The 14,496-nt window shown below is 38.8% G+C and overlaps 2 protein-coding genes across 2 annotated transcripts; both read right to left on the reverse strand.

The window, feature by feature from the left end:
• Positions 1 to 3,997: 3,997 nt before the first annotated feature.
• LOC6648924 (DExH-box ATP-dependent RNA helicase DExH2) lies at positions 3,998 to 7,993 on the reverse strand. The gene is made up of 3 exons (XM_002071417.4): positions 7,220 to 7,993; positions 6,954 to 7,161; positions 3,998 to 6,887 (listed from the first exon to the last, which is right to left on the reverse strand). The coding sequence occupies exons 1-3, from the start codon at positions 7,871 to 7,873 to the stop codon at positions 4,729 to 4,731; spliced, it is 3,021 nt and encodes a 1,006-aa protein (XP_002071453.3). The 5' UTR covers positions 7,874 to 7,993; the 3' UTR covers positions 3,998 to 4,728.
• A 269-nt stretch (positions 7,994 to 8,262) lies between these two features.
• Positions 8,263 to 9,169, reverse strand: LOC6648925 (uncharacterized protein C9orf85 homolog). Its single transcript, XM_002071418.4, has 2 exons — positions 9,067 to 9,169; positions 8,263 to 8,987 (listed from the first exon to the last, which is right to left on the reverse strand). The coding sequence occupies exon 2, from the start codon at positions 8,981 to 8,983 to the stop codon at positions 8,282 to 8,284; it is 702 nt and encodes a 233-aa protein (XP_002071454.1). The 5' UTR covers positions 8,984 to 8,987; positions 9,067 to 9,169; the 3' UTR covers positions 8,263 to 8,281.
• Between the last annotated feature and the right edge of the window lie 5,327 nt (positions 9,170 to 14,496).

The raw sequence follows: 14,496 nt of genomic DNA on the forward strand, positions 1-14,496 counted from the left end.
TCATGGCTAAAACACATATGACAAGGCATTAAAATCGGCCTAAACCGCGTGCCAAAGATTGCTGACCTTTTTAGCTGTGCCACAAAACAAAAAAAAAAAAAAGAAAAAAACTGAGGATAAAACAAGATGATAAAGCAAGAAACAGGAGAAGAAAATGACAGAGGAGTAGATTTTGGATAGAGTGGCCAGTCCACATGTCGTATCTCAATTAAAGCCTCACAATATGCACGTAACAGAGATTTGTCGGTGGTGCGGAGAGCAGTCTAAAAAATAAAATAAAAAAAAAATGGGTGGATTTGTTGGAGTTTTTTTTCTCGTTTTTATGTGCAACTTACATAAATGCAAATTTCAGCCAAAATTTTGTGTTTGTTTTGGCACTTTAATGGCCAGTCAACATAAAGAAATCATGATAACGACTAGGAGAATACCCTTTAAAAATGAAACCAACGAGCATTATATGTAGTAAATCTCACTCATTCATCTGATGTGATGAAAGTCAATCAATAGAAATTTATAATAGAGTGTTTATACCCTTTTCATTCATTTTTCTTTTGGATAGAGGGTATAGGCAAAAATTAATAGCAAATTTTGCCATCATTAAGTATTGTGACAACAAACAAAACAAAAATCTTTGACTTTAGTCGAGACAAAAGATCGACATGGCAAATTGTTACACGACATTCGAATTTATGCATAAATAATTTGATTGATTGTGTATTGACTTCCGTCCATCCGTATGTATATCTGTCTGTCTTTCTCTTGGGTCAAAACAAATCTTGCGCAATTTGGGAATCGGAATACAACAATTCCATGTCGGCAGAGGCCAAATCATTTCCGGCTCCTGCTGCTGGCAGACCACAAAGAAAAACCAACTTGTTGCCACTGTTGTTTGCTCTCGTTTCATTTTGTTTTGCTGTCAGTTTTCGGGTTTTGGCTTTTACTTTCGGTGAGCACATGACTTCACTTTTACCTCCAGCCTCTTGTTGGGGAAGGTATTTACTTCTTTTTTTTTTTTGTTCACTTTTTATTTCTTGAGTTTTTCTTTTTTCTTTTTTTTTGTTAGTTGTGACTTTAAGTTTTCGTCATGCCTCAATGCAAAGCAAAATGAGACGAATCGAAATTGTTCGAGTGGGGCAAGCATTTTCAAACTTTACAGAATGAAATAATCATTAGATCAGATATGATGTACCTTGGCTCATAGAAGATCGCAAACAAAAGTGATCGAGAAGTCTCAACAAAATTTCTTCGAAAACTCCTCGAAATCTCTACTAAAACTATTTTTGTTTTTAAATTCCAAACAACTGTAATACTAATACACAATTTCGAATGATTAAATCATTTTGGCCTCGTAGAACATTTCGATTTGTTTAATTGATTTTATTTTGTTATTTTGCTTGACCCCGTGTTAAGTCTCTGACCTAATCGGTTGGGATTCATAATGATGCGCCGATGCCACTGCCGATGATGAGGGGCAAAAACAGTTACAGTTACATAATTACACAAAATTGATTTCACAGACAGTCCCCAGGTGATGTGGTGCTCCAAATATCTTGCCAATGCCCAGAGGAATGCTTACCCTCTGACTCCCAGTGAGATGACATCATCTACATCATAATGAATAATGATGAATGATGAATGATGCGATGCGATGCGATGAGATGGATGAATGATGCTGACGATGAAATCGCATCACGAAATGCGTTTTGGTAATTCCTAATTAGAAATAATCATATACCTTACAATAGACAGAGGGCCCTCCAACGGGTTGGTGTGAAGGAGAGACACACTATGAGCATGTCATGCCAGACATGAGCTTTTTTGCGGTTGCATTTGGGTGAAAGTCGTTTGCTCTCTATGCTCTATGCTCTATGTCGGGTCAAATCAATCAGCCTGGGCGGCGACCTGGCCATAATGCCAAACGTTATACATACATACATAGACACACATACATTCGTACGTTTTTGCCTCAGTTTCTCCTCAACATTTTTGAGTAGCTATTGTAATTAATTTAGTTTTTCCAACACCCTTTGGGGGGTTTTTTGTTGTGTGGCAAACACCTTTCAAAATAATGCCTAATTATGCCATTAAATACACAAACACATGGTGTTTTTTTTTTCTTTTTTCTTTTTCGGGGTGGAGAAGTTTTGTGCATTTTTGTCGACATTTCAATTGATTTTCATTTCGTTCAAGTCCATCCGATGTATGTATGCATACTCTGGAATTGTAGGCCGAGGGCTGACCCACAATCACTTCGATTCGATTTCGTATTCGAATTCCAATTTTCGAATTCAGTTACGCCTTCCTGCATTGAGTACCACAAGCTGAGCCGCATTCAAATCCATAAATCGCAACCAACTGCACATTGGTCAAAAAGTAAAAAATTTTGATTGCCTCTAAAGAATTGGTTTGTGTGTGAATTCAAATTGAAATCTGCTTGATCCAATAAGAGTGTATTTGGAGTTATTATATCTCATAATTTACTCATTTCTCATTTAGATCGAGAAGTAAATGTAAAATAGATTTTAAAATTGTGTCCACAGTGTGCGATGCACTTGTTGCCTCAGCGGCTGCTGTTGTTTGGGGGGAGCGAGTGCATTCACCTGGGAACAGCTTCCACATCCACTTGTTAGCCGGGTTTATTGTCCATCCATTAACGTTTTGCCATTTCATTTCGAGAGCGACAAGTCAATTGAGTTTGATTTTTGCTGCAAACCGCACAGTTCAATGCCTACAATTGACAATGGCAAACCCACACGAATCGAAATGAAGCGAAACTCAAAATTCATCTTGGTAAATTGATTTACCTCCCCTCGTGATTGGCAGGCAAAGATCATGGGGTATTCACAGCTAGGCCAAGAAGTGGAATCATATATTATGCACAACTGTTAGCAATTCACCATGATGAGTCGCCAGATTCCTGTGGTTCTGTACAAGAACCACAAGATGAATGGCTGTCCAAAATGACACAAAATTATATATGGGAATTGAACATTTGCAGCAAATTTAGGCCTCATATGGAGAGTCCTATATTTTTTGTTGTTAGAGTTACTCTGCGATAGGTAAATTACCAACGCTTCAGTAGGCACTCCTAACCGATCTGCTAAAATGCAACAAAAACTAACAAATTAATTTCACTTTCATTGCAATATTTTGACTCGATCGCACTGCTGCTGTTGCGTGTTGCTCAAGTAAAACAGGTACAACAAAAAATTGCCTGTCTTGCCATTGTTGGAACCAACGACACCAAATTGAGACGCGGTGGCGGCTGCCTTCAGGTTTATTGACTGCGTCGCCTATGTAATTAACGTTTTCCATACCCTGTAACCTCATACAGAGAATAGGGTATATTTTTATTTCATTTAAGAACCAAGCACATATAGAGAATCTTGATTAACATCAATAGTCAATGTGATTGGACATCTTAGAGGCTCGAAATGAAATTATATATCTAAGTCCTTTTAAAGTGGGATTCAAACTAAGTAAAGGTTAAGAATATAAGGAATACCTAGATATATCTCTTTTATATAGTGTCTTAAAGTCGACCTTTGTATGGAAAATGGGTCCCAGCTTGTATACCTTTTAGACGGCTGTAGTGAACCGAAACAACAACAACAAACATAAGACAAAACAAGAAAATTTTTTTTGATAGCCGGTTCCATGGCCCAATGCACCGCTGGGTTTTCTTGGGCGACGCCCAACGTTCACACTGACTCTGACTCCAAGACTTCAACTCCAACTCTGACACTGACATTGAGACTGAGACGAAGTCGGCTCTTGTGTCTGGCGGGCATCCAAATTCCATGCACCTGATGGCCCACATATGTATGTATGTATGTATGGATGTATTTTCACCTAGCAATTATGATGATGTTGCCTTTGTCGTTCGCTTGAGATTACCTTACGCCAAAACAAATTAACTTGAACTGGGAGCTAAAATGTGAACACAGTATACACAATGCATGAAATGATTCCAACAAATTTTACAACATGAAACACATTCAATTACATTAAGTTTATTAATAAGATTTGGTAATATCATTTGAAAGGACACATATAAATCTAATGAATATCAAGAAAAATTCAAAAGAAAATTGAATTCCTGTAATCATCCGATCTATATAAATGTATATGTAAGTACATTGAGAGCTGCTAGTGAGTGAGGAGATCAGTTTAAATAGACAGACTAATAAATACATACTATACTATATCCATTTCATATACAACTTTATATATTTTCAAATAGTACTTTGGGCAATCACGTTTTGTCATATGTATGTACATACAGATTTGTATAATCCTATAGCGATATCTTTTGTACCAAAGGGTATACAATTATGTACATATTATTTATATTGTAACATAAAACTATGTATAAGGAACATATGACAAGAATTTTAAAACAATTGTAGCTGCCAAGCTAAAACTAGGAAAGTAACTTAACTTGTATACAAAAATGTTCTTCAAATTGATAATTATAATCTCAGCAAATTAAAGCCTCTTTTCAAATTTATATATTCATAAGGAACATATGATAAATAATCTAATACAATTGTAGCTGCCTAGCTAAGACTAGAAAAGTAACTTAACTTGTATACGAAAATGTTCTTCAAATTGATAATTATAATCTCAGCAAATTAAAGCCGCTTTTCAAATTCACTTTTTCCTTACAATACTTACAAAGTGAGTGAAAACCCACTTCAAAACTAGAAAATGTAATACATTTAAAACTTAAGTTGACAAATCGTTGTCTTTGATAGAGTTTTTGGCTGGCGCCATGTCTGAGTGCAATTGAAGTAAATAATGAACCAATTCGGGACCATTTAAATGCATCGACTGCGACATTTCACGGCTCTTTAACATTTCGGCAAGTTCAAGGTTGAGTTGAGACCGCAAACGAAGCAAATGTTGCCCAAATTCATGGTCCACTGTGATCCTTATCCAATCATCTATATAGATATAGGAATTTGCATAGCTCGCTATTTGCTCAGAGCTGGAGTTTGCGTCCGTATTTAAATTTTCATTGGGTTCCTCTTCCAGTTTAATTACTTTGCCGGCGACCAGGGCAAGCATAAGACTACTTATTGAGGTTGTTTGTTCAATTGTCGTGACTCCGCCATCCCATGAGCGTGACTTCTCCACATAAACAATCCAATCGTTGGGCAGCGATCTAAGATTCTTACGATTAAAGCGTACATGGAGGCATGAGTTTCGCGAAAAGTGTAAAAGCGGATGAGTTTCGCTCACGAGAGCGCCCTTTTTGGAGCGATCGACAAAAGCCAGCTTTGGATAGAGTCCGGCGGTTAGAGCTAAGCGCACCATATCGAAATCGGAGTCATAGGCACCCACGTTACACTCGGAAGTGTAGCTTAGGTGAAAGATGCGTTTCACCGACTCACGTAGAGTGGTCACTGCCGAGATGAACATGTCCATGGACTGTCGGCACACAAAGTTCTGCTCACAATAATGCTGGGCATCGTAGCGCTTCTTTGAATAGATATCCAAATACTCCTCATACAATTTGACAATACCCAGGGAATCACTGAGCATGTCCGCTCCCAAGTGCTGGCGAAAAGCTTGCTGTTTGCCTTTCTGACTATTGTCTGCAGTCAGCACAAAAGGATCGCGGACCGAATAGTAAGCGGCTATGATGGTCATAGTACCCAGACATCGATAATAAATGGAATAGACCAAACACTTGCCGAGATGCACATCCAAGGGAAGCATCGATATGATTTTACCTAGATCCGTAATTTGTTCGTCCTCATCGCGTAGAATGTTAAGGAGCTTCAGACGGTTACAGGACTGAACGACGGTTTCACCCTGTGGCGGATTCAAGGCATTCGATAGAAACTCGGCCACTGGCATCTTTGGAGCAGCCACCTTGGTTAGCAAACAAATCTCGTCCAGTGTGCGACGCTGCATCTCTGGTATTACGTATTCGCTCATCATTTCTAATCTCTCGCTGCTATAGAGGCGATAGCATATGCCATGTTGCTTGCGACCCACGCGACCTGCCCTCTGCTTCGCATCTGCCTGGGAGATCCATGTGCACGTCAAGTGCGAGGTATCGGTAAAGGGGTCGTACGCCTTTATCTTAGCCTTACCCAAATCGATCACATACAATAAATCGGGTATCGTTATGGAAGTTTGGCCAATATTGGTGCTCAAGATGACCTTTAGCTGGACGTTTTTGTAGACTTGGAACACGGATTTCTGTTGAGCTGTGTCCATTTGGCTGTGAAGTAAATGCGTCTTTATACTCCGTCGCGGCAGTTCCCGTTCCAGGCGATCTAACAAAACAATCATATCATGATATCCTGGTAAAAACACGATGACAGCGCCCTGTTGTCCAATCCTTAGGAGTAAATCCAGCAGCGACACAATCAGATCGAAATCAATATCAATTTCTGGCACCAACCGAGTCTTATTGTAAGCGGCCACCAGTTGGTCACTGTCGAACTTTCTTTCTTCGAATGGGATATGAAAATCTCCTTTTTTCTCTTCGGCATCTTCGTCTTTATTGGCCTCTAATTCTCGCCTCATCATGGGTGTCATGTAGCCAGTTATCTGTAGAATTTGTTCTAAATGCCAAATGCGTACGCCGAAGCTGCGTCCCTCAACATCCAGGACCGGAGCATTGCCAAAATATGCGGACAAATCAGATAGATTCATGGTGGCCGACATGAGAATCAACTTGAGGAAGCGATTTTGTTGCAATTCAATTTTGGCGGCCAGCAATAAGAAGTCCGTATCTAAATCTCGTTCATGGACTTCATCAATAATCAGATGAGACGTATGCGCAAAGAATTTCTTCCCATCCATGGCCAAGGCGCGGAGTAAGCAGCCACTGGTAGTTAGCGCGAGGGCCGTGTTGGCAGAGCATTTACCTAGGATAATGAGAGGGAATCTACAATTTGAATGTTCATGGACAAGCCGGAGTCTTGTCTACTCACTTTCCATACGGATCTGATAGCCCACCGTTTGGCCAAGTTGTTCAGACCTCTCCTGAGCAATGCGGCCGGCTACAGTGATGGCCGCCACTCGACGTGGTTGGCTGACCACAACGCGCACTGGCTGACGCTTATCCGTAGCATTTTCGAGTATAAACTGCGGTACTTGAGTGGACTTGCCCGAGCCAGTAGCTCCATTGACTATAAGAACCTGTCAAAAATCAAGTACAGTTTATTGTTCAGATAATAGCCCATGTGCAATAACTTACCTGAGAGTACTTTAATAGTTCGAGTATTTTTGATTTATGAGCCGAAATAGGCAGCTCAAAGCGTTCTTGCCTCATCGCACTGGAAAAACAGTTATTGGGTGGTGGTATTAGGGCAGGACTAACCAATCCATATCCATTGAGTCCATTCTGGGGCCAAGCTCTTAGCTGACACTGTTTGACTCCACGTCGTTCTAAGCGAGGCAAAAACTCGGCCAGATACTCCATCATACCGACACTTATTGTCAGCTGAGATTTGGCCTGACAGATTTGCAGCTTTGAGGTTTCTTTGCGGATGATGCACAACACACGCTGGCCATCCTTGGTATGCGTACGCGTCTTCAGTCCATATCGTTGGGCAAACCGATGGACATGGGCACGTTGGGCTGTCGACAGGCCGGGCATCTCTTGATCGTCTAATTGACCGCGTACAAATTCATTGACTAGTAGTTCCAACCTGTGGCGCTCAATGCCGGTAAGTAATTCCTGTGTTGCTTTTACAGCTCCACTTCCGGATTTCTTTGAATTTTTTGGTTTCGTTTCTGCTTTCGAGTCACTGGCCATTTCAGATGGTAACATCGGTGGTGATGATGATGATATATTAGCCTTGTTGGTGCCCCTCTTTTCGCCTCTGCGCATGCGTGCCATCCTGCCCATTTTCACTCAGAAAATGAGAATTTTTTGCGCTTAAAAAAAAATTATGTCGTAGTTTTCTTTGTCCAAAGACGCGAATAGAGATGGGCAGCCCACAACTAGCGATGGGCGAAGCTACGACCATCTATTTTTTGTAGATTCAATGATTGTAAAAAAGGTTTTTTTTTTATACATATGTAAGATATCTATTCAACATACATATAGAAAATATACTTATTAAATGCAGTTTACTTAATCCAAATAAATTGTTCATTTACTTTTTCCTCTTTTGTAGCAATTTCACAATTGGAGTGACCACTAAATAAAATAAGAGAGCAGAGCTTTCATCAAAGCTTATAAAAAGCTCACCCAAAAATGTTGTCTTTCTCACAATGGTGAAACCAAACAAGAAGTCAAAGAAAACAATTCATTTTATTTGCTAACTACAGTTCTTTTCTCCTCTTCACTATCTTCCTCTGCATCTTCTGAATCAAAGTCTGTCCCACTATCCGCCTCGTTTTCATCATCATCATCTTCATCGTCGTCGAATTCGTCCTCATCTTCTTCTGCCAAATTCAATTCCTTAATTTTCTCCAGCAGTTCATCTCTGGTATGGGCAATTCTCTTAGCCTTTTCTTTAGCAGCCAGAGCCTCATCGTCCAATTCCTCTTCTTCTGCCTGTTTATCCTTTTTACCCTTGGCCATAAAACGCAAAAATGCTCTACGCTTGCGCTCTGAGAACGATTTGATTAGACGATCCATTTCGACTTTCAATTGCTGCTCCTCTTGCGGCGTTGGCTCCGGCGCTTCAATTGATACCTCATCTGCCGTTTTCAGGCACTTGGCACAGGCACGTGCCTTAATCGCACAATCTCTACAAATGACATGGTATGCCTTCTTCACAGTCCGCTGCTGGCATTTGGTACAAGTCTTCGCCTGTGTGAGGGGTTTGTACTTCTTGTATTTGATCTTCCATTCGATGACCTCCTTGCACCGCTGGCAAACAGTGGACACATGCATCTGATTGAGGCGAATCTGTTGCGGTGTTTTGTCGTGCAGGTCGTTTTTAAAGACAAACCGATTTTTGTGCTTCTGGGCACGTGTGCGGCTGGCATTGCCGCGCTGTGTGCTCATTGCTCTAACAGGGAGAAAGTAAAACGAATTAAACTATCTACTAGAATCTGCTTGACCTCCATTTATTTAGAACGCTTAATTACCTCTTTACTTTTTACTTTACTTTTTACTTTTTCTGTAAAATATATGTAAATGCTAAAACGTAAATTGTTTACTTGCACGAATTTATAAATTTAGATAGTGTGACCGAACTTTATTTATTTATTTTTAAATATATCGATAACAAGCCATGCTGTTGAAGTTAGAGATGGGCGATATTTTTGTATTTTTGTTTTCTCACAAGTACTTAAGTTGTCTCCTCACCAATTAAAAGCTCTTGAAGAGTAATTCTTAAGCTAACTGCTACAACACTTACCTAACTGCTATATTTTTGAAAAATGTTAACAAAGTCTTTTCTTCTTTTTTAATTAAAGGGAAATTTAACAGAGATGCGCCATGCGCGATCTCAAGCAGCGTCTGTTTGACCTTCTGCGCTCCGGCGGTGGCAACAACAATAATCACAACAATAACAATAATGCTAATGTCTCCACGAACAACCACAACAACAACAACAGTGGCAACAACAACAATGGCATTTCCGCCCCCTCTATACAGAAACCAAAAAAACTCCATGAATACACAGCCGCCGATTGCAATGCTGCATTTTTACGCAAATACCACGATCTGAGCATAAATCGAGATGGCGATCGAGATAGAGAGCGAGACCAGGATCTGTTTCATGGTCATACACAAGGGCATGGCCAGGTAGCATCCGGTGCAGCTGGAGCTGCCGGTAATGTGATTTACTTTAATGAAAATCTTTCTATGGCCAGCAAATACACGGTACGGCAGTATCCGCTTACCCGTTATCCATCTTGTCCATTAAGTAGTTTCGGGATGTCCCCGAACCAAAGCGGTTCTGGTGGGGGCAGCAGTAGCCTAGGCGAGGAGGAGGAAGAGGATACAGAAAGTGAAAGATATCCCTTTTGCTCGGATGAGGATCAGAGTAGTAATACACAAACCCTCAAAATCCATAGGCACAACCATCCTCACCAGGCAATGGGCATCGACATGAATGTCGATTTAATGGATATGGAGGCTGAAGAGGTGGAGATGGAGGATGATCAGGCTGAATCTCAATTGGATTCATTTTGCACGCTCTGCACCTCCACGTTTAGCTATAACAAGTGCTGTCGGTTCTGTGAGAATTCTCTATGCGGTTCCAAATGCAATTCTGAGCGGGGCTCACATGCAAGTCGGATCAGTCGCAAAATCAATGGGAATGCGAATCGAATCCCTGCCAATGGCTATTATAATGAAGGCGATCAAAGATTTGGTGGCAGCATGAGAATGCTGGCCAATCATCATCAGCCGGCAGCAATTAGGTGAGTTCAAATATTTGAAATTTATTGATAAAACAAACCGATTATAAAATTATCCTTAGTTTTTTTTCTCTCTCTGATTGTTAGATTTAAAGAGATTTGTGAGATTGGTTTTTGGTATACATATGTATAAATCTATATTAAACCAAATTAAATTCGAATCACTTTCCATTATTAATTAAAACTTGACCGGGGGCAAAGCAGAGACAGCCAAGGTGTAAAGAGAGTTCAAAGGTCGCGTGACAAATTGCAAATTGTGTGTACACATATCATAAAAACATTTTCAAAATCATTTCAACTAATAAAGCCATCATCTATGTTTAATCGAATTGCATTGGCAATCAACTTAACGATTGATCATGGCATTTTTTTTTTTTGTTGTTATTATTTGCTAATGAAGTGTTTTCATAATTCTATTAAATTGCATTGAAAGCTAATTAGCTGTAAAACATTTGATTGATTGCATTTAAATGAGGAAAGTGGTGGATTGTGACGAAGAGATATTGGCCAAGAGGGGAATGGATGGAAGGGCAGATTTAGTAAGGGAGAGCTAAAGTTAACTGTGGTAAGAGCAACGAACGAGAGCTATAAACAATTATGCAGCAAACCTTAAACTGGTCATAAACCACCGTTAGGCCCCCTTACCATAATGCGCTGACCATAAAACAACAACAAAAAAAAAACCAACAACAAGAAAAGCATAAATTCTATTGAATGAAACAACAACCACAACAACTATGAATTCCGAGCAAGAAGAAAAAGTCCAGCAATGTGCAAAAAGCGCATCGAAAATCAACTTCATCTAAACCCCCAACAAGACGCCCGCCCCACTTCCTCTTCCCGCCTCCCCTATACACCAGAAACATTTGTTGTAACCATCATGATAACCGGCCACAAGATGGCGCATAAACAAGCCAACTTTTCAGTTTTTAATCATATAGGGCTTACGTCATTAAGAGATAGACCAAATACTAAGTAGAGAATTTTTCTAGCCCAGGACTAGAGGAATTTCATTATATAGAGGTTTTGATTCTGGTTTATATTCAAGTTCTGTTTAGCCAACAATTGTAAACTTCTTTGTTGTTTCAATTAAAATGGAAATTTTTAATCTAATCTTGCAAATTATCTCTACCTGAGATATATATACGAATATTATATTTGTTAGCCATAATTGTAAGCTATTTATGTAAGTCTTCGCTAATCAATTGGCCAAGTCTTAAACTTATTGTGGGTTATATTTTTAGATTTTTGCTCTTTAACACTTTGTGATGTCACGGGAATCAAATATACATATATCTGTTCTCTTGTATCCATCTATTGGGTGGCTCTCAATAAGCTTTATGCTTACAACCACAACAAACAAGCGACGCGCTGCGCTGCGCTCACTCTGGGGGCAGAGAGCTTTCTTAGTTGTTGTTGTGGTTGTGGTTACTGGACTTCTTCTTCGTTGTGGTGGGGAGGGGGGGCCTAGTGAGATGCTTTGGCTTTTACATTTCTTCAACGATCGCTTGGCCAAGTTGGAGTTTTTCAATTTTACCGCAAAACTCTCAAACAAGTCTCGACCATTGTTCGCATAGCACGTGCCGCGACGAGTAGCTCCAATACAATTTATTTATATATTTTCATAGTAGTAGTAGCAATATATAAATCGTATTTCTTTATCTCGGTGTTTACTGTATGTTCTTGTGTGTGTGTGAATATAAAATGATAAAACAAAAACCAATTTCTAATTGATTTTACAAATAAATATATACATATATATATATTTTTTTTTTTGGATTTGTGATTGTTAAACAGTTGACAATGAAAAGAGCAATAATATTATCCAAGTGAAAAGTGTAAAAAGAAAAAGGAAATAATGCTGTTTGGTATGTTTAATTGATTTTAAAAACCAAAACCCTTATAGGCCTAAAAATCTTGTATATGCTTTAACCAATCCCTTCTTAAGGGCGAAATATTGGAACTAAACTAAACTTAATATGAGCCAAGTTTTGCTATATCTAATAGAAATTGATCTTGAAAATGTTCGTATCAGGAACACCTAGAATATTTTAATGAACTTCTCAAAAGCTGATTTCTTGACTGATTGATTTACGATATTAATTTTATTCCACCAAGCACTTCCCACAAACCCAGTTCATCCAAACTAGATCCGCCACTGAGTATCTTGAAATAATTATGTTTGTTTGTATCGCGTATGATGATCTTGTCAAAGAGATTTCAAATATAATGAATGATGGCTTCAACTTTCATGTATATGGACATGGAGTCGGTGGAAATCATATTCTCATTAGAGAACATATTTCGAATAAAATTCCATGCTTTGGGGCAAAAATAGTATAAGCTTTCTCTCCATAGACTAAGGCCGTCTTGTATCTAGGTATTTTTAGACGCTAGCAATTTAAGCATAGTTTTTATATTTTGATTAAGTTATACAACCAAAAAAAAAATAGTCTAGCTGCGATAATTACATATGTATGTATATACGATTGTGCTGACTGCTTTATAATGTGTTGAGGAGCCCTCTCCCCATATGTTGCAAGTCAAAGTTACCATCGCCAGAGTGTGCGGGAGGGGATGAGGAAGAGAGAGAGAGAGAGGCATGGTAAATATATAATGAACGGACCAGCTATCCATATCCATGTTTAACTGACTTGATCCATCCACTGCGCAAGAGCAAGTAAGAATTCCGTAGCAGCAACAACAAAAGCGCATTAAAAATGGTATTTTGTTTCGGTATTGCACACACAAACACACACACACACACACACACAAATACACCACATACACTGGTGTACTTTTCAAATTGAATTGTTTAAAATTTGGTTAAGTAAATCTTTTCAACAAAAACCTTTTTGTGGCTGGCAAAATTCTATTAAGGATAACCCCAATTGGTCAATTTATTTAATAGTTAAATACAAGTTGATCTGATTTATTTTTCTATGTTTTGAACCACTGTGCATTGGTTATATAGTCCTCTTTACACCTTCCCCTCTCTACCTCTTCTACTTCCCCCGTTGATATTTTTCTTCTATTGAAAATTACTTTCAATTTGTTATTGTTGTTGTGTATTTGTGTGTTACCCAAAAGTATGCTATGACAAATTAACTATTATATTCTATGACTAATTCACCAATTTCAGCTTTATTGCTCAAGCTATAATAATTTAGTTGAAATCGGTGCAAAATAATTACTCAGCCAATCAGTAAATGTAATTATTTTCAATATTTCTTACAATTTTGAAATGTTTTTTATTTATCTTTATATTTTTATTTAGTGGTTTTTGTTTTTGCGTTAATTAGACAGACAAGTCAAAGAAAAAGTGAAATTTTGTGAGCAATTTTTTTTTCTATCTTTTCTTTTTCTGTAGTTTGATTTTGGTTTTGGAAAATCTAGCAAGGAGAGGAGTGTGGAAACCAGTTTCTTGGGCTAGTCGAACCATCATCATTCCCGCCATTAACCATCCTTTTGCTTTCATTTTGCCAGACTCAAAGGCGCGGGCGATGTTAGCCAGTTGTTAGCTGATCGGTCGACCGACCGGCTGAACGGTCAACAACCGGCAACAACTTTCCACCAATGTCAATTATTAAGGCAAAGCGTTTACATACAGCATTTTCCACACATACAAACATACATAAAAACAACATTGCCGACAGTTGGCTTGGCTTTTCTTTGCTCTTTTGCTTTTGCAACAGGTTTAGTTGTTGTCGCCGTCATAATTGGCCATTTGCTTGGTTGTACAGCCTAGCTAATCCTCAACTGGACATATTTGGTCGGCAATGGCTCATTATCAATTTGAAGAAAACACAAAAAGGATTACAGGGAGAGCAAACATGGAGAGAGAGAGAGAGGGGGGAAAACCGGTTGGCATGAAAAAACTAAACCAAATTCTCATGCTCATGACTTTTAAGCAATCAATTCATAATTAAAATCACAAATTAAGTCTGCTTGAGTCAATGAAATCTCTTGATGACAATTGATTTGAAAATGGATTTATAGGATTGATTGCACTCTTGACCAAAGTCTACTCAATCTATTCATAACAGTATATGGGTCAGCACTTTATGGTGAAGGGCATTTTGACCACATTTGCCATAGAGTCAACTTTACCTACGCCCCCAATGCATCACCATTCACCAAGATTATTCATTT

Source organism: Drosophila willistoni (genome assembly GCF_018902025.1).
Source record: "Drosophila willistoni isolate 14030-0811.24 chromosome XL unlocalized genomic scaffold, UCI_dwil_1.1 Seg141, whole genome shotgun sequence".
In the NCBI taxonomy this organism is placed as follows: domain Eukaryota; kingdom Metazoa; phylum Arthropoda; class Insecta; order Diptera; family Drosophilidae; genus Drosophila; species Drosophila willistoni.